This window comes from Rattus norvegicus, chromosome 14, assembly GCF_036323735.1.
Source record: "Rattus norvegicus strain BN/NHsdMcwi chromosome 14, GRCr8, whole genome shotgun sequence".
Lineage (NCBI taxonomy): Eukaryota > Metazoa > Chordata > Mammalia > Rodentia > Muridae > Rattus > Rattus norvegicus.
Window position 1 is genome coordinate 2,454,340 of NC_086032.1, and position 23,001 is coordinate 2,477,340.

The following is a 23,001-nucleotide window of genomic DNA, read 5'->3' on the forward strand; positions in this document are numbered from 1 at the left end:
TCTGGCTCCCCTCAAGCTCTCTAATACTCACTGTGCGTACCTCCTACAATCTAATCTAGCCCTGCGTCGGCATCACAAGAGTTGAATGCTCACAGTGTGCTAGCTCTCTCCAGAGAAAGCATTAAAAGCGTCTGAGGCTTAAGTGATTACTCTGACCTTAAAATAGAAACGTAGAAAAGACTCCTTTTTAATTAGGACATCTGCCTCCGGTTAACCAGTGCCATAGATGGCATGGTGTATTAGGAATCTTTGAAACAGCCTTTTTAGTTTCCAACATGTCAAGAACTATTTTCTTCTTTTGACTAAATCTGATCTCCACTGACAGCACTGCTTCTGGCTGTATCCAGATGCCCTCATTTCCCCTGTGCTGCTGCCTCACTACAATGCTCACCAGCCCACACGTCCTAATTTAGCCGAAATGGATTCCCTATTCCATGCAGAACAATGGCCTGGATTGCTCAAAAATGACTCTCGAGGAGATGACTTTTAAGCACCCCTGCTTTAAGGAAAAGGGGTGGGGCTAGATCTTGCTTTATTTCGCTCTACACAACTCATTAAGGTTCAAACCCAGAAGAGTGTAGAAACTTTCTGAAGACATCACCATTATGCACTCTACATTGTGACAAATGTTTTAGAGGATATCTTTTGACTGCAGCTTCCTTGGAAAGCCTTTTGATGTTGAATTGTATAGTGTAATAAATGCCCTATTTACTGATACAATATGGCCAAATCCACAGTTGATTAATCAAAACTAGCCAAGTGGTGGTGGCACACCCTTTTAATCCCAGCACTGGGAAAGCAGAGGCAGGCAGATCTCTGTGAGTTCAAGGCTAGCCTGCTCTATAGAGCAAATTCCAAAACAGCCTGGGCTACACAGAAAAACCATGTCTCAAAAAGGAGGAGGAGGAGGAGGAGGGGGAGGAGGAGGAGGAAGAAGAAGAGGAAAAGGAAGAGGAAGAGGAAAAGGAGGAAGAAGAAGGAAAGAGAAGAAGAAGAAGAAGAAGAAGAAGAAGAAGAAGAAGAAGAAGAAGAAGAAGAAGAAGAAGAAGAAGAAGAAGACGACGACGACTAATCAACTATCAGATTTTAAAACAAGCTGTATACACTGCAGACATCACAGACAATCACTGAAAATGAATGTGCAGAGTGGAGAAGGTAGCTCAGGGGTAGAGCTCTAGGCTCCATCCACAGCACCTCACAAAAAGTGTCCTCACACATTTTGTCTTTCACTATAAAGCCAATCTTCCTTTAAAAACGATTCACTAATCAGGGTTCTTCTTTCCTGCAAGAATGATGCATGTACTTATCATGATTTCCAGCTCAAATATCTCTAAAGTGAGAAGGGGGTTCAAACCTTGGTGAGTCCATCTACAGAGTGTGGTGCTGGCCACACCTCAGAACCTCTCATTGCACTCTATATTGTTAGCTGAACTCAATGCAGGTTTACATGACCCTTCCCTAATCCTCTTCCAAAGCACCCACTCAGACACCACTGGATTTTCTATATTCTACACGTTGTTGGATTGCACAGTATTCATCAAATTATGTCCTCCAATGACAGTCCAAACGGGGTGAGCATATGGAATATACCCTAGTAAGCTTTGGAAGGTACAAACTTAAGACAGAGGTAAGGCTCAGGAGGAAACAGTCAGCTGGATGTCACCCAGAGGGCACCGGGAGCCTGAAGAGGAGCTCAGCAGTCCCTGGTCTGCACACCTCCTTGTTCAGACACTGAGTGGCACCAAGGATCCCCCCTTTGCTTCTATTGCTTGCACATCTTAGCATTATGTTAAGCCTCTCGTGTTGACAAACCACCATTAATAAAAGTAATACCAAGATGTTAATAACCCTCTTTTGTATAGTAATGTGAAATTAGTTCATGAGTATATATAAATATATCATTAAGAATAAATCCTGTAAAGACAGGGAATAACAAGTTTATTTTGTGAAGAATCAGATAAATATCTTAGGCTTATAGCCACCTTGCACCTTTGTCTTGTCTCACAGCAGTAGTCTGCTGTAGTGAGAGAGGTGTCCCAGACAACGCTGTCCTTCTCCAGACTCCAGTGTGGATGCAGAGCAACTGCCATTTGGTCCAAAGCATTACCCTAGATTAGCCACACGGAGGTGTGTTTGTGACCACCTGATTCCATCCGCACAGCCTCTTACCCTAGACTTTATTACTATTATTTTTACTTTACAAATGAAGAAATTGAGACTCAAGAGATTAAAGAACTTCCCACTATTAATAAATGCTGAACTCAGAATACAAATTCAGAAATACCAACTCACTGAAGCCTACTACTTCTGAAAGGCTTTCAGCTAATGTGCCCAAAAATGCATGGACAGTGGCCTGGTACAGAGTAACACACCACACTTCTGATACGTGTGATTTATTAACTGTAAAGAAGGACTGAACATTACAATTCCCAATGAAATGTCTAGTAATATAATACCAAACACTGATAAGGAGAAATATCAGATTCTGAGTGCCACGAAGCTAAAATTAGGACTCACTACTTCACTTTTCCAATAAAGAAATATAATAGAATCTTAATAATGTGACTCAGAAAATAAATTACCTCCAAAATGTAGCATTCAATTTGCCTTACTAAACATTAAAATACATGACACTTCAAAGTGGGAGATCAGCAAGAGTGGCTGTTGGGGTGCAGCCTGGAGGTGCCAGGAAGAAATTGGAGCAGTCAGAAATGCTCAATAGGACAGGGATTCACCAGGTAATCTAAGGAGTGGAGGCAGGAGACTGACACAGCTGCACCCCAGTAAGCAGCAGCAGCTGCTTAGCCCTGAGAACAGCGTCAGAAAGAACCTGAGTAAGGAGCGAGGCCGAGAGGCCACAGGACTTCTCTGCCACCTCCCACCCTGAGGCAAAGCTCCCTTCCCTTCTGTTGGGACAGAAGGACTGGGGATAAAGAAGGACAGAGGTAAAAATATGGCCTGCACACAAATGTGTTTCCTGAGCTCTTTGTCTCAATGGTTTGAACTTAACAGAATTACTATGAACTAAACGTTCAGATTTCAGCCAGAAAGACAACATGATGCAGAATTTACTATCATAATATGGAAAACAAGGTAGCAAAGTAGGTCATATTATAAACATCTCCTCAGGAAATTGCTTTGGTATTAATTCAGATCTCCTTTGTACCACAAGGTGGAATGAAAAGCAGATCTAGTGCTCTAGGGCAGTGGCTCTCGATCTGGGGGTCATGACCCCTTCCGCAAACCTTTATCTCCAAAAATATTTACATTATGATTCCTAACAGTGGCCAAATTACAGTTATGAAGTAGCACAAAATAGTTTTATGGTTGGGGTAACTGCAACATGAAAAACTGCATTAAAGGGTCGCTGACTTAGCAGGAAAAGAAGCTCTACGGGCTGGAGAGAGCTCGATGCTTAGAAGCCCTTGTTGCTCCTCCAGAGGACCCAAGTTCAGCTCCTAGTGCCCACTTGGTGACTCAACTCTAATATTCTAGTTCCGCTCCTGAAATTGCTCTTTGTCCACTCATTCAGTGCAGTCTAAGGCACAGAAGGAAGGGCCACATGTAAGCACTGAGGACAAATTGCAAATGCTCACGGCCGTGGGGTTCTGCCTGTCCTCTGTGACAGGGGTAGCTTTAGGGTTCCCCAGGCGGAACTTCAGAACCCAAATGGCCTCAAGAAAAAACTGGGTACAAAATGAAGTAAAATTTTAAAATGGTGTTGGCAAAATACAGACAGGTAGACAGGCAGACAGACACACACCTCACAGTCCGACATGTAAAACATACTGCCTAATCCCTCCTAAGTTCTGTATTTTGGTATAATAATGAGAATTTGATAAGAATTGGGCAAGTGCTAAGTATAGTTGTGTGTGTGTGTGTGTGTGTGAGGCCAGCACTCAGGAGGTAGAGATAGAGAATTATGCATTTGAGGCCAGCCAGGGCTGTGTAGCGACGACGACGAGGAGAGCTATAACTTAGGAAAACATTTATATGACCGCACCTATATCACCACGTTCTGAGCAGTAAACAGTCTCATGGTGCACTGCTGTCGGTTAACTGTGAAGTGCACAGGATTTTTGAGTTTGGGAGGTTTTCCTGTATTCTCACACCACGGCTATGGAGCCTTCAGCATTACTTCCTGGGCAGAGAACATATTCTTGTATCTGCTTAGTGGATACAGTGCTTGCCATACGAGGATAAGGTCTGAAGTCTCTGATTCCCCAGAGCCCATATAAAAGCCGGCTGCCATGGCTTCTGTTTCTAATGCTGGCACTTCTGAGGAGAGGTAGGTAAACCCTAGGGACTAGATTGGCAAGTTTTGGGTTCAGGCAAAACCCCTGCCTCAGAATGGAAAGTGATCAAGGACGATACCTGAACTCAGAGTGGGCCTTCACACACATGTGCAGAAGACCCACATATACATGTGCACCTTAACACGCACGCGCACACACACACACACACACACACACACACACACACACACGCACACACACACGCGCACACACACACACACCACTGCAAAGCCTGCTCTATCCTCTGTAGGTGCACACAGAGGAACTTCCTATCAAGCTCCCTATCTGAAGTGCAGTGTCTGGCCCCTCCGACTTCTGGCTGGTTCTCATCCACAGTTGAGACCTACCTTGTTTCTTTCCCTCTAGTTCCAACAAATAATTTGTATTTCTTGATAATTTTTTTCTTCTTTTAAGCAGATTTTAGGTACTTGACAACCAAAAGAGCATGACCAAAACAAGAGTAGACTTTAATTTGAAATCTAAGAAGCCTGGGCTATCTCTAACCAGTTAAGTCTAAAGCACAAACTGTTTTGTAAAAGTACAATGTAGCATCAGACTTCCTAGTCAATACTGTTCATAAACATCCTCTGTTTGGAATCACAGAACTTGAGCGACAGTGCATTCAATACAATACATGCTATTCACGTAGAAATTATTTTATTACATTTTTATTATTAATACACATGTTACCATAATACCCATAGAACTAAAAAGTGCACTTAGCTACATTTTCTGTCACCATAAGGTTTAAAGGAATTCAGGCAGAGCACTTCAAGGTTCTCGTGGATTTGAGCAGATTTGCTCGGACTGACTGTGCTGCGGAGCCCTGTGTCTGCGGGAACTAGGGCTCGAGAACTGCCCACCCTTCTCTGAACCCAGGTCACAACACAAATCAGTCTCCCTACCTGTGAGCTTTGAAGCTTTTCCCATCAACACAAATGTCAATGTCGTGATAATCCTGACTCAGGTAAAGCTTCAGCAAATCTGCTCCTAATTCAGACACCGGTTCCAGGTCACAATCATCTTTAAAAGAAAAGACAAAAGGCAGCTCCTTTAATGCTAGACATCCCCAAATTTCATTTTCTAATGTTTGCAAGAGGTTTTCTTCATAATTTTCTCAATTAGCTAGAATACTTAAGCAGCAAATTCAAAATAAAGTAAAAACGTTTAAATCACTAATATTTCCTATTTTGAAATATATATTAATTAAATATGCCTTGAAATATAGCTATATTTAAATATGTCAATACTATATATCGAGAACGAACTTCATGACTAACTGAATTAGCAAGAGATGGTTCCTTTCTAACACTCCGCTCCTTGCCTCTGAAGCCCTAGCTTGGCCACTGCCTGGCCTCCAGAGTCCGTCTGAAAAGGGCCTAGAGACAGTGTGGCCGCTGACAGGGTGGCCACGAGTGGGAGGTGCATTCACCACTTGAACTGTCAGACCCTGCCTCAAACTACCTACATAAATATATACATACATATATACATACATGTATAAACGCATTCACTCATGACTCTCCTGCTCCTAACTTCCCATCTGCTAGGATTACAGGACTGTGTCACCAGGTCTGGTCTATGTGGCACTAGACTTCTTGCATGCATCCCTCTGCCAACTGATCAGCACCTCAGCCCTCCTCTTCCTCTTCTGCTTCTGCCAGGAGGTGAGCAGTTTGTTCTGCCCAATGTGCTCTTCTACTCAGTCCACTGTGTGTGCCAAAGTCACAGAGGAAAAGTGAAGACCTCCAGACCAGGAGCCTAAGTGAATCTGTGTGTGTGTGTGTGTGTGTGTGTGTGTATGTAGTGTGTGTGTGAGTGTGTGTGTATGTGTAGTGTGTGTGTATGTGTAGTGTGTGTGTATGTGTGTATATGTAGTGTGTGTGTGAGTGTGTATGTGTGTGTAGTGTGTGTGTGTAGTGTGTGTATGTGTAGTGTGTGTGTATGTGTGTATATGTAGTGTGTGTGTGTGAGTGTGTATGTGTAGTGTGTGTGTATGTGTAGTGTGTGTGTATGTGTAGTATGTGTGTGAGTGTGTATGTGTAGTGTGTGTGTGTGAGTGTGTATGTGTAGTGTGTGTGTGTGAGTGTGTGTGTAGTATGTGTAGTGTGTGTCTGTGTATGTGTAGTATCTGTAGTGTGTGTGTGTGTGTGTATGTGTAGTGTGTGTATGTGTAGTGTGTGTGTATGTGTAGTGTGTGTGTATGTGTGGTGTGTGTGTATGTGTGGTGTGTGTGAGTGTGTATATGTAGTGTGTGTGTGTGAGTGTGTATGTGTAGTATGTATAGTGTGTGTAGTGTGTGTGTATGTGTTTGTGTATGTAGTGTGTGTGTGAGTGTGTATATGTAGTGTGTGTGTGAGTGTGTATATGTAGTGTATGTGTGTGTGAGTGTGTATTGCAGTATGTGTAGTGTGTGTGAGTGTGTGTGTTTGTGTGTGTGTGTAGTATGTGTAGTGTGTGTGTGTATGTGTAGTGTGTGTGTATGTGTACTGTGTGTGTGAGTGTGTATGTGTAGTGTGTCTGTGTGAGTGTGTGTGTGTAGTATGTGTAGTGTGTGTTGTGTGTGTAGTATGTGTAGTGTGTGTAGTGTGTGTTTGTGTGTGTGTGTGTGTGTGTGTGTGTGTGTGTGTGTGTACGTGTGTCGGGGGTCATCGGGATCGGGAGCTGCTGGTGGTTGTGAACCACAAGGTGTGGGTGCTGGAAAATGATTCTGCTCCTCTGCATCAGGTATTCTTAGCCACTGGGCCATTTCTCTAGCACCATTCTCCCATCTTGTCTCGTAACGAACTGATCATCTCGGACATTTTCCTGTGACCCCTTCAAGAACCTATGGCTAGCATGACATGTAGGCGAATAGAAACTCAACAGAAATCAACAGAAAAATGTGAAAGCATTTACTGTGACGTCAGCACTACAATATCAAGAAGATGTACAGAGAAATAAGTATTTGTAAAACTTCTTCCAAAGATTCACCATTCAGGTAAAAGTAAAATATAATAATAAATTAAAATATATATAATAAAAATAACTAATGAGAGTAAAATAAATTTTATATCATACGTCACAGATCTGATATCTGTCACTGGTGTATCATAGTGTGTGTTACCCTGTACTAAATCAAGAGTGACCCAAGACTACTTCCATACTTTCAGGTCCCACACCACAAACTGCCACCTCCCTTGGCAAGTAAAACGTAACTTAGAAGTGTGTGTGTTTAGTAATGGAGCCAAACCTAACCCAACCACAAGCAGCCAACCGACCAGACTAGATCCAAAGAAGGTAAGGTGTAGCTGTAGCCAGTTGTTAGGTCACGGGTCTGTCCCTGCAGCTCTTTCCCTGGGTAAGAAACCGAAAAGCCTGGTGTGCTGCGCTCTACCCAGTACCCAGCTGTTGTGGTTTGAGTATGAAATGAGTGTCACATTCCTCTACCCCACCACAGCCCCATGCATTTGAACACCTGGTCCCAGTTGGTGTGCTGAGAATGTCATGGAACCTTTAGGAGGGGGCCTTGCGGGAAGAAGTACATCAGGCAGCAGGCTCCGAGGTTGCATAGCCTGGCCTCACGTCCTGTGTGCAGAAGAGATGTCTCACTCTGCTGCCTAAGAGGCTGGCATTAGGTCCTCTGCCTTGTCTCCCCACATGAGGGGTTGTATGCCAAGTAAATCTGAAATAAACTATTTGCCAGGCTATTTTACCACAGCAACTGAAGACTAACTGACACAGTGGCTGACAGCCCAATCCATGGTGCCTGGTTCCTCTGTCTTTTGTCACATTAGGCTATTACACCCCAAAATACACAGCTCCCACCAGCTCCTAAAAACTCACAGTCTGATATTTCCTTTGTTCATGGTATCTCTCTGAAAGCTGTCTTCTCTGCCCCTGGCCTGCCACAGTGCCTCTTTCACTCCTGCTTGACACTATTCCTTTCATGAAACCCTCTCTGGCTTTAGAGAGAAGCCTCTTTGTTTTGGGCCTGTTTATTTTGCTTCTGGTTTTGATGCTTTCCTGCCTGAAGGCCTGACAGTGACGGCCATGCTCAGCACCTTCTCCTAAGAAAGACTTCTGAAGGCAACTTTCTGTTAGCTGCTCTCAGGCTAGCTTGTGTTAGCTTGTGTTAGCTGCTCTCAGGCTAGCTTGTGTTAGCTGCTCTCAGGCTAGCTTGTGTTAGCTTGTGTTAGCTGCTCTCAGGCTAGCTTGTGTTAGCTGCTCTCAGGCTAGCTTGTGTTAGCTACTCTCAGGCTAGCTTGTGTTAGCTACTCTCAGGCTAGCTTGTGTTAGCTGCTCTCAGGCTAGCTTGTGTTAGCTGCTCTCAGGCTAGCTTGTGTTAGCTGCTCTCAGGCTAGCTTGTGTTAGCTGCTCTCAGGCTAGCTTGTGTTAGCTGCTCTCAGGCTAGCTTGCCGGGCCCCCCTTTCTCATCTCTGAGAACTTTATCTCTGAGAACTGCCCAGTTTGCTTCTGAGTGCTGTCTGATTCACCAATTGTTCCTTGTTCAACTAAACTCGGCTAAGTTTACTTGTTCTTAAAATTATCTTTTAACAAACCATATCTGAGGAAGCTAATTACTTGACAGATTTCTACTAATCAATCCACTCAGTACAAACTACAGTGGAAGAATTGTGGGACCCTCTCTGAAGAGCTTGTCATCCAGCAACACTCAGCACATCAGCTGCTCCATCAGAATCCAACTTGATCCCCACTGCCAACTTTCAACAGATCATCCACAGCACAATCTAGTCAGTTCAACCCCCCAAGGGCAGGAGAGACTGCTAAATGGCCAAGAGCACTTGCTGCTCTCCTAGGGCCCGGGTTCAGATCCCATCACTGTCCTTCCCAGATGCTCTCTCATTTAGGTGACATCTCCACCTCTTTCCCATGCTGGCTTCGATCCTGCCCCACCATGAGTTCTGTGATCAAGGACGAGGAGCCAGTGATGCATTTCAGCCAGACCTAGAACAGCGCCTCAGCATCTCCTGAGTAGTCACCGACTAATGCACTAAGTAGTCACTGACTAATGCACTAAGTAGTCACTGAACAATGCACTAAGTAGTCACTGAACAATGCACTAAGTAGTCACTGACTAATGTACTAAGTACTCACTGAACAATGCACTAAGTAGTCACTGAACAATGCACTAAGTAGTCACTGAACAATGCACTAAGTAGTCACTGAACAATGCACTAAGTAGTCACTGAACAATGCACTAAGTAGTCACTGAACAATGCAAGAAGTAGTCACCGACTAATGCACTAAGTAGTCACCGACTAATGCACTAAAGTAGTCACTGACTAATGCACAATGTAGTCACCGACTAATGCACTAAGTAGTCACTGAACAATGCACTAAGTAGTCACCGACTAATGCACTAAGTAGTCACTGAACAATGCACTAAGTAGTCACTGAACAATGCACTAAGTGCTGCATGTCCATCTGAAGAGCTAGGCATCAGGCGATGGAAGAGGCAGGCCGCCTCTACAATTCCTTCAAAAAATTTAAACCACATAATACAATAGGAAATATGAAAAAAAATACTTGACACAAATGAAAAAATCTAGAACATATCAAAAGGAAAGCGAGTCAACTTGATGGGTTACTCTATCACGATGTTCACCGGTGTGCTCCAATGGGACTGAACGTGAAGATACTGCAGCAGTGGGTAACGAAAACATACACGCTGTCCCAGTCTCCCTGGGTCCTGGCAGAGCTGCTAAAGCTCTCAGGATTTCCCCAGCGAAGTATCTTTGTTGTTCATAAATGAGTCCTTAAGGACAACGCCTACTTTAGGCTAACAGGCATATTAGGGTGCTGCCCCTGATAACCTTGAGACCGTAATTTCCAGAAAGACTAACTTACCCCAGCCTCTGGGCAGTGCAGGGCACAGCTCAACAGCAGCACCCCTGCCTACACAAGCAAGGTCCCCACTCGTTCCCTGGCACCCCTGCCAATACACAGACATAAACATAAAACTCACAGAGAAGAAAGGTCCTGGGCTCACTCTCTAGTACCACCATCACCAAAACAAACAAACATACCCATCTCCCAAAGAAAGGAACAAGGAAGAAAACAAAGCAATTTAAAAATACTTGCAGAGGAGAGCACTGGTGGCTTCTCCAGAAGACCAGGGCTCAGTTCCCAGCACCATGTCAGGCAGTTCACAACCTCTTCTAACCCAGTGGATCTGACACCCTCTTCTGGCTTCTTCTGCACACATGCACACATGCAAACACATACACAGGAACAAACAAATACCAGAACCCAGAAATGTTTCAACAGAACACTTGGATGTGTGAAATAAGCAGTGCCCTGATCCCCTGCAAACGAAGCCTCCAAGCCATTCCACAGATCTTCAATGTCTCTGCACTCATCCACACACTCATAGTAGCCTGCTTTACAGTTGAGGACAGCATGGTAACATGGGAGCTAAACAAGCTCTCTTGTCAAACTCCCTCGACAGCCCAGTGTAAGAACTACTTACACTATGTTAGGTACTCTCAGTGGCCTAGAGATATAAGCATGCAGGAGATGTGGAAACAGTCCATAAACCTATGCTCTTCATGTAGGGACGTAAGCACCAATAGGCTTTGGTGTCCTGGGTGAGAGAAGGCCCTGGAACCAGTCCTCCGTGAATAACGAGATATAAATACATTTCCAGCAGGCCTTTCACTCTCTGGAAACTCCTCTGCTTTGGACAAACAGTTACCCTTTTTGTACGACTCTCACAAGCTCAGCCTCTAATTGCATCCTGCCTGTACCCTAACTCTCCCTGTTCCCATTATAAATAAATAACCCCACGTCCCACTTTCCCCTGCTTCCAGGCAGGCAGTCCTGGACTGTCCTTCCCTTAGGTGGTTTTGCTGCACTGATTTGTTTTTCTTTGGGATTCAAACAAAGTGTATTCCCGCAGAGCCTGGTGGTGCAGGCTTGCATAGGCCAGTAATTCCTGCTAAGGCAGGAAGACGGCAACCATAAGGCTTGCATGGGCTTCAGAGTGAGTTCAAGGCCAGGCAACCTGGTGAACAGGATGGGATACACTCAGCGTTAGACTACTTAACAGTGTAAACTAAAATAAAACAAAACAACAGCAAAAGAAGTTGCCTGCACCGTGCAGCTTCCTCGAGAAGAGTAGGTTCAGGTCGTGTGTGCTCTATCTGTATTCTCTGAACAGCCTGTACACGCCCACCTGACTGTCTCCAGCTATCTCAGGGCAGGACCACTGTCTCCTTTAAATGGGACACAAATAGGTCCTCAATGAAAAGCTGTGAAAAATGGCTGGAATGGCATCTCAGGAGTAAGGAGCTGGTACAGAAGACACAGTGGCAGAGCACACGTCTTTGGGGAAAACATCAAGTAATTAACGGGACTGTAACTCAGTGTAGGGGATTATGGGGTTTTCCTGACACAATGGAGAAAGCGGGTGAGCAGTAAATGAGCCTTCTCCACAGAGGTTCACCGGCCGCGGTAAAGCACTTCTGTGCGGCCTTGGCAGAGCTCTCTCTCAGCAGGACAACTAGCTATCAGCCTAACTTGTCCACTCTTCTGTGCGGCTTTTGTCCCTTATAATCTCTGGGTGTAAAACAACAAGTTCAGTTGTAACTGCTTCTTCGGGTTTTGAACGTCTAAGTGAGATTACACACTCGAGCACGCCCCCTTCAAAATCAAGACTGACTACTCACGTACTCATAGGCAGGTATTACAAAAATAATAAGAACAAATTCTAACTGAGATTCAACCAGTCTGGCTGCTACTCCTCATGAAACCCTGGTAATAAGATATTACCTGTGCATAAATTCTCAGCACTTCTAAATTTGGTGGGGGTATTGCTGTTTTTTTCTGTGGTGCAACTTCACTGCACAGGCAGGGTAGCAGGAGGCCTCACTACAGTGTCTCATGGATTTAAAGGCAATTAAATGGCACCAAGGTGGTCCATGAATAATATAAGGTCTACTCTCTGATCCAAAGGCCTCGGGTTCCTGTTGGGATGTCTGCATATCTAATTCACCTCTGTTTCCTTCAATTAATAATTAACTTTCAATCTGTAAGCATTCTGACACCTATCTCCACATGAAAACAGTCATTTTCAAGATGCAATACCACACACACTGTAGTGTGTACGTACAATGAACATTATGAACAATTTATTAACCAGTAAAACTGATTATCATTTTTAGAAGGTTATAGTCTTTTTTAAATGCCTCAAGACAAAGTTTTCATGCTATGGCAACTTTTGTGTTTCCTGAGTTTCCTGGTGGTTTAAGGAATATATGTGCTATGTTAGAACTAGCTCTCTGTTTGCTAAAACTTCTCTTCTTATTGGGAGATTAAATGGAAGCAGCGATATTGAGGCTGAAGTAGTTGGAAAGACAAAGAATTACATGTAAATCTATTTGCGATAATTACTCAGGGAAACAGGACGGCGACCACAGAAGTGCTTTCCTTTCTCTAGGCTCCTTCAAACAAGCAGGACCTGGCAGAGCCGTCCACAGCATGCTCTTCTCTATCACAGAATATATCTAAGATTATGGCTATACAGTTGTATGGAAGTCCAATAGACGTCTCACCCTTGGAAATAAAACTGTCACCTCCACTGGTAACATCCGCTGGGATTTCGTGTTTCCCAAGAAAGCAGTCAGATGAAGTTCTACACTGCAGGAAGCTGACGTCCAGCCCCTTTTCTGGCATTACGTTTCCCACTTGCATTTTTTGAAGAATTTCCTCTTCATAGTTTTTTACACTTTTGTTTGATGAATACACAATCCTAAAAGACAAAATATAAAATATTAATTAAAATAAAGGTTTTTTTTTTTTAAATTTGTCTTTTACTGAGTCAGGCTCTCCTGTATCCCATGCTGGTTTTGAACTCGCTACCCTACAGTGACTTTTGAACTTCCGCTCTTCTTGCCTCCCTCTCTCACATGCTAGGTTACGGCTGTGTAACACCACATCCAGGGTATGTAGTGTTGGGGATGTAGCACTTGCTTAACATGCACAAGGCCCTGCAAGCAAAACAAAAACAAACAAACAAAAAACCAGGACTAGATGGCTTTGTTGGTGACTCTTACTGTTCTTAGAGAATTAAATCTCCCACAATTTTTATTCCAAGAAGTCGAAGAGGAATATGTCCCAGCTCATTCTCACACCCAATGTTCTGGGTAAAAGCAGACACAGGTACCATAAGACAGGAAAAAACAAGCCACTGCTCATGATTGGTACAAGGAAACATCCTCAGCTGGGCACAGCGCAGCACGCCTTCCCATCTCTGGGGAGGATCTCTGCCTACATAGCCTGGTCTACACAGCAAGCTCCAGTGCAGCCTGGACTGCAGAGAGATACTCTGTCTCAAAGAAAAGAAGGAAAGAAAACGGAAAGGAAGGAAAAGAAGGAAAACACCTCCACAAAGGATAGAAAACTGAGCCCAGCAACGTATAAACAGGATTATACAACACAACCAGTGAAGATTTACTTCAGGAAATTGAGAGTGGCTAGACAAGAGAAAGTCAGTATTATGCACTGTGCAGACAGAATGAAGGACAGCTTATGAGGCTGACGCTTAGCACTTGGTGCCTCCTTGATGGTCATGGATTTAGAGTGGATCTTGTTGGCATGGCTATAATTTGTAAGTGAGACCGAGTGCAGAACTTAAAGGATTTAAGAGTAGAGGGGCTGGGGAGCTGGCTCAGTGGGTCAGAGCACTTTCTGCACAAGCACGAGGATCTGAGTTCAGATTCCCAGAACACACGTAAAAAGCTGGCATGGGTACACCCTCCAATAACCTACTGGGGATGGAGACAGTCGCATCCTGGGAGTGTGCTAGGGAGCCAGCCTAGCCTGACTGGCAAGCTTCTGACTGAGTTAGGAACTTTGTCCCAAAAGATGAGGTGGCGAGCTAGCGGGAAACACGTGCGGCTCCTCTGCCCCGCCAGGCCCAGGCGCATGCGCACACACACACACACACGCTCTCTCACATGCATGCCGCACAGGGCCATCTGGGAAAGCCAGAGCTGGACAGGAGGGAGGAAGATGAGAAAGCACAAACAAAAGCCTTGTTCGTGGTTTCTGTGGGAGGAGTGAGCGGGATGAGGTAGCACCTGAGCAGGATTAGGAATTCGTGTGGGCGGGCAGATGAGTAAGGGCTGATCTCCTGCCATCTGCTACCTGGCCTGCTGTGTAGCGAGAAAATGGAGGTTGCTGTGTACACGGACTGCGGACTGGCTGGTTTGCAAACCAATGAGGTGCTCACAGGCAAGTCAGAGGCTGCATCTAGGAATCAGGTAGCCCTGGAAGGGGCAGTGTCTCCTCTGACACAGTAAGAACTCAGTGAGACTCCAGACACCAAAGCACCAAGAATACGTGGCTAGATGTTGCAATGATGATCTCAGAAATATTTTTCTGAGGATACGTGGCTACAGCTGAGTGGCATCTGTGTAACCTCAGGCAAGAGGACCACCTGAGCCCAAGAGCTCATAGACAGACTAGGCAACTTAGCAGCATCGCCTCTCTATAAATAAACTAACTCTTTAAAAATCGAATATTACTTTACAATCTTAAGGTAAACTTTAATCTTGAGGGGATGCACAAGCCCGGTTTTCAAACAACAGGCTAGTCATGTAGAGAGAACTCTGTTTTATACAAGACTGCATGCCACTCCACTGACTGCAAAGTCTGGAGCACCGAAGAGTTTTAGGAGCTTCATAGGCAAAGTAAAGCAACTTACAGATGATTGGATTTCATGTCACAAAACTTCAAAATGCTATTTTATCAAATTTCTTCTTTAAAAAGTCTAAATCAGACCAGCTGGGGTAGTGCATGTCTTTAAATCAGTACTTGGGAGTCAGAGACAGACGGATCTCTGTGAGTTTGAGTCCAACCTGATCTACATAATAAGTTCCAGGCCAGCCATGGCTACATGGTGACTCTCTGCCTCAAAATAAAATAAATATAAATGAAAAGAAAAAAATCTAAGTCAATGTTTTCTATTATAAATGCCCTTTAAGCTTTATGTTAAGGAAAAATTCCAATGTAATCTACTAAAAGCCGAACAGAGGCAGCAGGGCATAAACACATTCTATACGAGAGCAGCAGCAGAAGCTCATGAAGCTCACAGCACCGGGCAGCCCAAGTCCAAGGGGCTTGCACGACTTCCACTGACACAGTGTGGTCAGGGGATAAAGCACAAAGCCAGCTGCTCTGACTTCCTTATCCCAGCTGAGAAAACTGAAGCTGAGAGCAGTCACACAGCAGGACTATGCACAGTGGAAGGCAGATGTCTCCCTCCATCCCCGCTCCCCAAGTGCAGAGCTTCCTACACACACACACACACACACACACACACACACACACACACACACACACCACATACGGAGTCATCCTAGAACTCATTTTGCAGACCCAGACTGGCCTGGAACTCACAACGACCTACCTGCCTCTGCCCCACAGTCCTGGGATTAAAGGTGTGCCACCACAGCCTGCCTGTTCTCTATCCCTTTTAAAGTCTATTCAGCTATGTTCTTTTGAATGTATGAAGTTTTGTCTGTATACCATGTGCGTGCCTGGTGCTTATGGAAGTCAGAAGAGGGTGCTGATCCCCTGGAGCCAGTTAGGATGGTTGTGAGCCACCATGTGTATGCTTAGACTTGAACCCACTTCCTCTGCATGAATAACAAGTGCTCTAAACCACTAAGCCACCTCCAGCTCCCTTCCCTGCCACTTTTAATGATGTAAATAAAAGTTAATATTAATGTAATTTCTCTGTTTCCCTACTGTGTAAGCTCCAGCTACCCTCAGGCCTTTCCCTTCTTCGTCCTTCCTTGTAAATGTCACCTTTATCTCTGTGATTCGGTGTCTCAGATGATGGGATAAGAGCTGTACCTTGCACAGCTTGGGCTGAGCCCAGAGTGTTTCTTTCCAGTCTAGGCCTGGAAGCTTAGAGCCCCTGGACAACCTAATCTTCCAAGATGACTAAGTAAATGCAGCTTCTCTTGGCCTCTCACTGAACTGCTCCGCTTGGCCTCATGCTAACCGTGGCAATCTGTTCTGATCTCCTGGCTCCTTCTCATTCCCTGGCTCATTCTGTCTTCACCTGTGTCTAGCTTGTTCTCTCTGCAGCCTCTGTACAACTGCCCTGGTAAAACCGCTATACACACACACCATTCTCTCTGTCTGTCTCTCTCTGTTTCTTTGTCCACCCCCACCCCCAGCCTCTCTCTAGTAGCCTCTCTTACCCATGCTACTCTTGTGTGAGCTGAGCACATCCTCTCTCTGACTCATTCTGTCAAATCTTTCTCTGATTCATCATTTTATCTGTCCCTCAGTTAGACATCACTTTCAAACATGTCTGCTTCCTTCTCCAAACTAACCTTACTTCCACTGCTAGAGATTAAAGGTATGCACTAAGGGCATGACTACATTCCAGACAGGTAACACTGTAATCCAGGAGGTGTCTGAATTCTGGGAGATAATAGAGACCTAAAAGGTCTCTGGATATAATCCCTTCCCAGAGCACCAAGTTCCTGGATTAAAATTAAAGTAGTCAGTACAAGTTCAGAGTTAAAAATGGTAACTTTGGTTACCATTTTTTGGTAATGCCTGCCCTCACCACAACTCTGCTGCACTAGGGCAAAGGCATGCATTTTAAAATTGATATTAGAACCCAATAATAAGTTAGCCAAAAATAAATAACTAAATAAATTTACTAAATTATAGTTACAATGTATCTAAAGTACAGGTGCTTCACCTTAGAAACAAACAAACCAACAAAAACTCTAGCAATTGTTAGAGCTTAAAATGAAGGGCCAGCAGCCACATGGCCCGGGGGACAAGGTGGCCACCATCAAGCCCGAGAACCTGACTGGCATCTGGAGGCCACATGGTAGAAGGAGAGAACCACAGCAAAGCTGGTCCTTGGTGAGCGCAGGAGAGCTGGGGGGAGGGGAGAGAGAGAAGGGGAGGAGGAGAAGGGGAAGGGAAGAGAAGGAGAGGGAGAGGGCAGGGGGAGAGAAAAGGAAACCTCCCTCAGGACTGGTTCTCCTTTCCCCTTTGCTTTCTGGTACTGAAGCCCAGAGCCTGGCTGTGCTTCGCATGCCTTTGAGCACTGAGCTGTGGCTCTACCAGGGTCAACTCTTCTTACTCACTCGTTCATTCATCTGAGACAGGCCCGGGTGAATGAATGAACGAATGATCGAATGACAGAGTCTTTGTGTGCAATCCAGACTGGCGTCAAACTTGTGATCCTCCTGCCTCAGCCTTCTGACGCTGAATCACAGGCAAATAAGCCACAGCTGGATGTGGCTAATTTAACAAAACCATTTAAATGTTTAGATTGTATCAGTTATGTGCATAATGAGAATATGCACACACATTTAAAAGTCAACTGTCTGTCATATTCGGACGTAAGAGGAATCCAGATGAGGCACTTACTGTAAAAACGCTTTAAATTCCGAAGCTTCAACGCTGTCCACAGGAATGAGCTCATCTGTTAGGCCCCTTGACGTGTGTCCAGTGATGTGGGAGTGAAAGCCAGGGGCTCTGGCTAACAAGACTGCCCTGTGCACTTTGAACAGCGAGCCACTGACAGAAAGAACCATGTCTGTGTGCATCTCTTCCCTTAAAAGCCTGTTAGGGAAAAGGGTTACAGTTGGATTAGTGATGCTAAAAGTAGGTAACAGGTTTAAAACAACTTACAGACTGAGAAGTGAAATCAAAACAAAGAACATTTCACGAAAGAAGTAAAAACATTCAAAATATTTTCTTAATTCTAGTAATAAAACGTATTTTCTGCACTGTCCTGGATAGTTTGATGTCAGCTTGACACACACTAGAGTCATCTCAAAGAAGGAACCTCAATTGAGACGATGACTCCTTAAGATTGACAGGGGAGGGCCCAGCCCACTGTGGGTGGAGCCATCTCTGGGCTGTGGTCCTGGGCTCTGTTAGAGAGCAAGCCGAGCAAGCCATGGGGTGTAAGCCAGTAAGCAGCACCCTCCATGGCCTCTGCATCAGCTCCTGCCTTCAGGCTCCTGCCCTGTGTGAGTTCCTGTCCTGGTTTCCTTCAGTGATGAGCTACAGTGTGGAAGTGTGAGTCAGATAAGCCCTTCCCTCCCCAGCTCGCTCTTTGCTCATGGCGTTCCACTGCAGCCATAGAAATCGTACGTAAGACAGCTACACACATTGATTTTCCTTTAAAATGTAACTTCTTGAGTTCTATTAATGAACTGATTGTTCAAAAATCATACTAAAATTGAACCAAAACTATAAAAAGTCAACACCAGCAAACCAGACACAAAAAGGAGTATCTTTGTTTTGTTAATGGCCAAGTCTAAAATGCAGCCTTGGATGTCAAGAATGTCATAAAAATTTTTTTGGCCCTTTCCCATTCCCACCCAATAGAATTAATTATGTTCTAATCTATTATTCAAAGCGACAGACTCAGGAGTCTGTCCCTAGTGTATATACATAGTTATGGCAAAGCCCACTGATTACATGTTTATATAAACTGAAAAATAGAAAATGACAGAAAAGTTCATAATCTATTCACTCACTTCTTCATACTATGTGTTTCTGCTCTCTACCTACTTAAAACACTTTATTTCACTACGCCAAATCACCAGTATCATCACAGTGTGGATTCTCAGAGGATTTCTGTATTGCTGGATATAATCGGCAATCATGCCCATGTACCGGGAGGATCATGTACCGGTAAAGTCGTCCGTTACAGACTCCCTCAGGGCAAGCTAATGGCTCCTCGAATCACATCACACGCGGTCCGTGCCTCTATTCCCGGATGTCTGTCATTGCCTCATTACTGTTTCTATGCATCTCTCCCCACTAGACAATGAACTCCCAAAGGGCAAAGGCAATGTGCCATTAGTACTCAGAGTATCTGCCTGTCCACGGATCCATTTGATGCTGAGGAAAACAAATGCTTCGGAGAGCACAAGCTTTTGAAGCCTTACAAACACATTTTGGCTTGGCCAGTTGTTTGTTTGTTTGTTTGGATTGTTTTGGAAGGTAACGATATTAAAGTTGTAGGTAACTTACTTAGAGTTACAGAGTTATGCTGAGCCCCACCGCTCACCGTGTGGACACAGACTTCCTACTCTAGAGGTTCACGCTGAGGTCAGTCTTTTTGTCTTATTGTTTTATTGAGATTTCTCTGTGTAGCCCTGGCTGTCCTGGAACTCACAGATCCACCCACCTCTGCCTCCTTAGTGCTGGGATCAAAGGTGTGCACCACCAATGCCCAGCTCAAGGCCCGAATCTTCTAATGTGGCAAGTTCCCAGGAGAAGAAAAATCTGACATTCAGGTAACTTTATAGAAGAAACTTCTTCTCCGCATAAATATGTTACAAGTCTACTCCATAACAGACAGCATGAAACCTGGCTATTTTCTCCTGACATACATACCTGCCATACATTTCTAATTATACATTAGGTACATTACCTACCATAAAATGGAATGCATATAATACTGTACTATATCAAACTTACTCAAAACTTAACAACAAAAGTGTGTTGTTTTCTCAAAATTTTGCTGAAAACTCAAATTATACACCCAATTTGTCCTTTCTTCCACCCAGCTTCTCTGCTGACCCCACTACCGTTTCTAAAGTGAGTAAGAAACATTTGGACTGAATGCCAGCTGTGGGTACAGCCTGCATATCAGAGGCCCTGGGTTTAAACCCTACACGCCTGGAATTCCAGACACACCAGAGACTGAAGCTGGAGAATCAGGACTTGGAGCTTATGCCAGGCCTCTTTTAGCAGGGCCCACCTGATTTACATTAGACTGCTTCAAAACAGCAGAAGTAGATCTAGGAGTAGCCGAACAGCAATCCTGCGTGCGTGCGTGCGTGCGTGCGTGCGTGCGTGCGTGCGTGCGTGCGTGCGTGCGTGCGTGCGTGTCAGAGACAGAGACAGAGAGAAATATTTGATTTTATAAAACCACTTGTATCAGGTGCAAGTGTATCTTGCATTTTCTTTAAGCTAAAAATCTTAAACATTAAGGAATGTTTACTGGCTCACCCAATAGTAAAAGCTAGAGAAAAAGCAGACTGTTGCAAAGGCCTGGTGTTGCAAAATGCTAAAACATAATGCTTGTCCCCACGAGTTTTAAGCACAGTAGAGAAAGACAGGTTTGAAAATTAAAAGGCATGGTACTTTCAACAGCAAATACAGTCCCTGACCCTGACCTCCAACTACCCCAAACAGGCACCACACAAGACTATAAGCTATGTTGGGTGACCAGACAGGAGCAAGTTGTCCTCTGAGAGGCTCTACCCAGCAGCTGACTCAGACAGATTCAGACACCCATTGCCAAAGAGGTCATGGAGCTTAGGGACTCTTAAGGAAGGATAGGAAGGAGAATTGTGGGCCCCAAAAGGGATAGAAACTCCACAGGAAGACCAAGAGTCAACTAACCTGGATCTTGGGGCTCTCAGAATCTGAACCACCAACCAAATAGCATACATGAGCTGGACCTAGGCTGCCACACGTATGTAACAGATGTTCAGGCTTGGTCTTCATGTGGGCTCCGAACAACTGGAGCAGAGGCTACCCCCAAAGCTGTTGCCTACATGCGGGATATGTTCTACTAGCTGGGCTGCCTTGTCTGGCCTTAGTGGGATTGGAAGCACCTAGCCTTGCAGAGACTTGAAGTGCCAGTGTGGGCCATTGCAGAGGGCCCCTATCAGCTCAGAGAAGGGTGGCAGATGGGGGAAGGACTGTGGGAGGGGGTGACCGGGAAGGGGGGCAGTGAGCGGGATGTAAAGTGAGTAAGTAAAAAAAAAAAACAAATGAAAAGATATGCTTATTAAATATAATCTTTAAAGACGGTTTAGCATTGGTTAGAAAAACAAAGAGAAAGGGAGGAATCCCAGGTTTGCTCCTCACAACCAAGTACCAACTGACCCACGGGGGCTTCGGGTGTGGTACAGAGCAAGGGCCTTTAAAGGCAAATGCCACATCCTGGTACCTGACTCTGCTGTTGTAGACAAGAAGGTGAATGAGAGGTAAAGAACTTACGCAGATCCTGTAAGAGGAGAGTCAACAAACAGACCCGGGCATGTTGGTCTTTTAGCTATCGGCCATTGGCTGGGTAGAGTGAGAGAGTGGGACTTGAGGTGAGAAGGACAAACACCTTACAGTACAAACAGATGATGCCAGAGCCTGAGCCTGGTGGGGTCAGTGGGGACAGAGGAGGAAATGGAAACACATGTAGGTGGTAAGTGGGGTGGTGGATGTGGGAGGTGAGGTGAACAATCTTCGGTCTGGATGGGACCTGGGTGCTGGCAATGCCTTCTGTTCTTGCTCATCCGAGCTCTCTTCAGCTCATCCTTCAGATGTGAGTCCAGTTGTCTTCAGGACACCGCCTCCCAATAGTCATTATGTATTTCCTTTCAACTGTCCTAAGATTTGGAGCCATTTCCTGTTCTTCCCTGTCTCAGCTGGCCCACATATATTCACTCGACCGCGCTCTAACTTTTCCATTTCCACTGTCACCATGTAGTCCTCGGCTGCCATAAATCTCTTACCTGACTTTGTTTCTGATTTCTCTTCTCCCAAAATCAAGATCTAGATGTTAATTCTACTGTTTTTTTTAGAGAGAGAATGCCTTATTAAAATCTACAGTTTTAACCTATCCACCCTCACAGGCTGTCATTCTGTCTGCCATAACCACAAATATCTTCCAGATAAAACAACTGTCGGGACTACTATTGCTGTGATGAAACGCTATGACCAAAGCAACTTGGGGAGGAAAGGGGGTTTATTTCACTCAGTTCCATGAATTAAAAAGCAGTGAGCACAGGAGCTCAACCAGGACAGGAACCTACAGGCAGGAGCTGACGCAGAGGCCATGGAGGGAAGCTGCTTGCTGGCTTGCTTAGCCTTTCTTATAGAGACCACCAGCCCGGGGTGGCACCACCCATAATGGGCTGGGCCCTCCCCCATCACTCACTAATTAAGGAAATGTTTACGGCTGGATCTTAGGGAGGCATTTTCTCGACTGAGTCTCTATGATTCTAGCTTGTGCTGGGTTGACATAAAACTAACCAGGACAGAGTCAAATCTATCTATATGACCTTGGCTTTTTTTTTTTTTAACCAAATATCCCAATACTTTAATCTCATCTGAGCTGGTTTGTATTCCAAGCCGAAGTTGACTTCATGTGCTAGTTAAGCAAGGTAACTTCTACAGAGAAATTGTATGATAATCCAGATAGCAAGTGGTGCCTCGAAGAGTGCACACCCCGAGAAGGGATATTAATGAGATAATATACTTTCCCTCCCCAGAAGCCCATCCTTCAGTGCAGCCACTTGCAGGATGATGCATGATGATACTGTGACAGAGCAAGACAGTGCAGAGGCTCCTCCATTTTGTATTCTTGCTGAGGCCATCTCAGGTTTAACTAGAGTTTGGTCTCCTTGACAGAGAATCCCAAGAAAAACTATCCTACTCTATCGTAGGAATCCAAGGTCCAGAGATTCCAGCCAATTTAGCTTTTTTTGTTAAACTGCCTACTGTGCAAAACTCCCCCTGAGGCTGCACAATACACGGGAAGTAACTTTAAAAGCCCCTTCCTCTAAATACTTGGGGCTACACGTAGGTCCCAGCCAATAGGAATAAATACTTTCAATTGGTTATGAACTGTGTTTAAGAAGTCATCCCTGGCAAGATCTCCTCTAACAGCAGAAACCCGCCCTCTTTTCTGAGTCCT

At 44.8% G+C, this 23,001-nt stretch overlaps 1 protein-coding gene and 1 long non-coding RNA gene across 10 annotated transcripts in view; one reads left to right on the forward strand and one right to left on the reverse strand.

Annotated features, from left to right (window-relative positions):
* The window catches only part of Btbd8 (BTB domain containing 8), a 73,022-nt gene that overhangs the window by 44,247 nt on the left and 5,774 nt on the right, over positions 1-23,001 (reverse strand). For 7 of the 8 annotated variants that reach the window (XM_039092624.2, NM_001419526.1, XM_039092625.2 and 4 more), the window contains exons 2-4: positions 17,706-17,900; positions 12,851-13,047; positions 5,201-5,318 (exon numbers count right to left, since the gene is read on the reverse strand). In XM_039092624.2, the coding sequence (XP_038948552.1) occupies positions 5,201-5,318; positions 12,851-13,047; positions 17,706-17,900 (510 nt within the window). Of the gene's footprint in view, positions 1-5,200; positions 5,319-12,850; positions 13,048-17,705; positions 17,901-19,994; positions 20,011-23,001 lie in introns of those variants that run through there. The other variant, XM_039092626.2, reaches the window with a different exon arrangement.
* Positions 1-23,001, forward strand: part of LOC108352691 (uncharacterized) — a 56,321-nt gene that overhangs the window by 11,454 nt on the left and 21,866 nt on the right. The gene's annotated exons all lie outside the window — the stretch shown is intronic.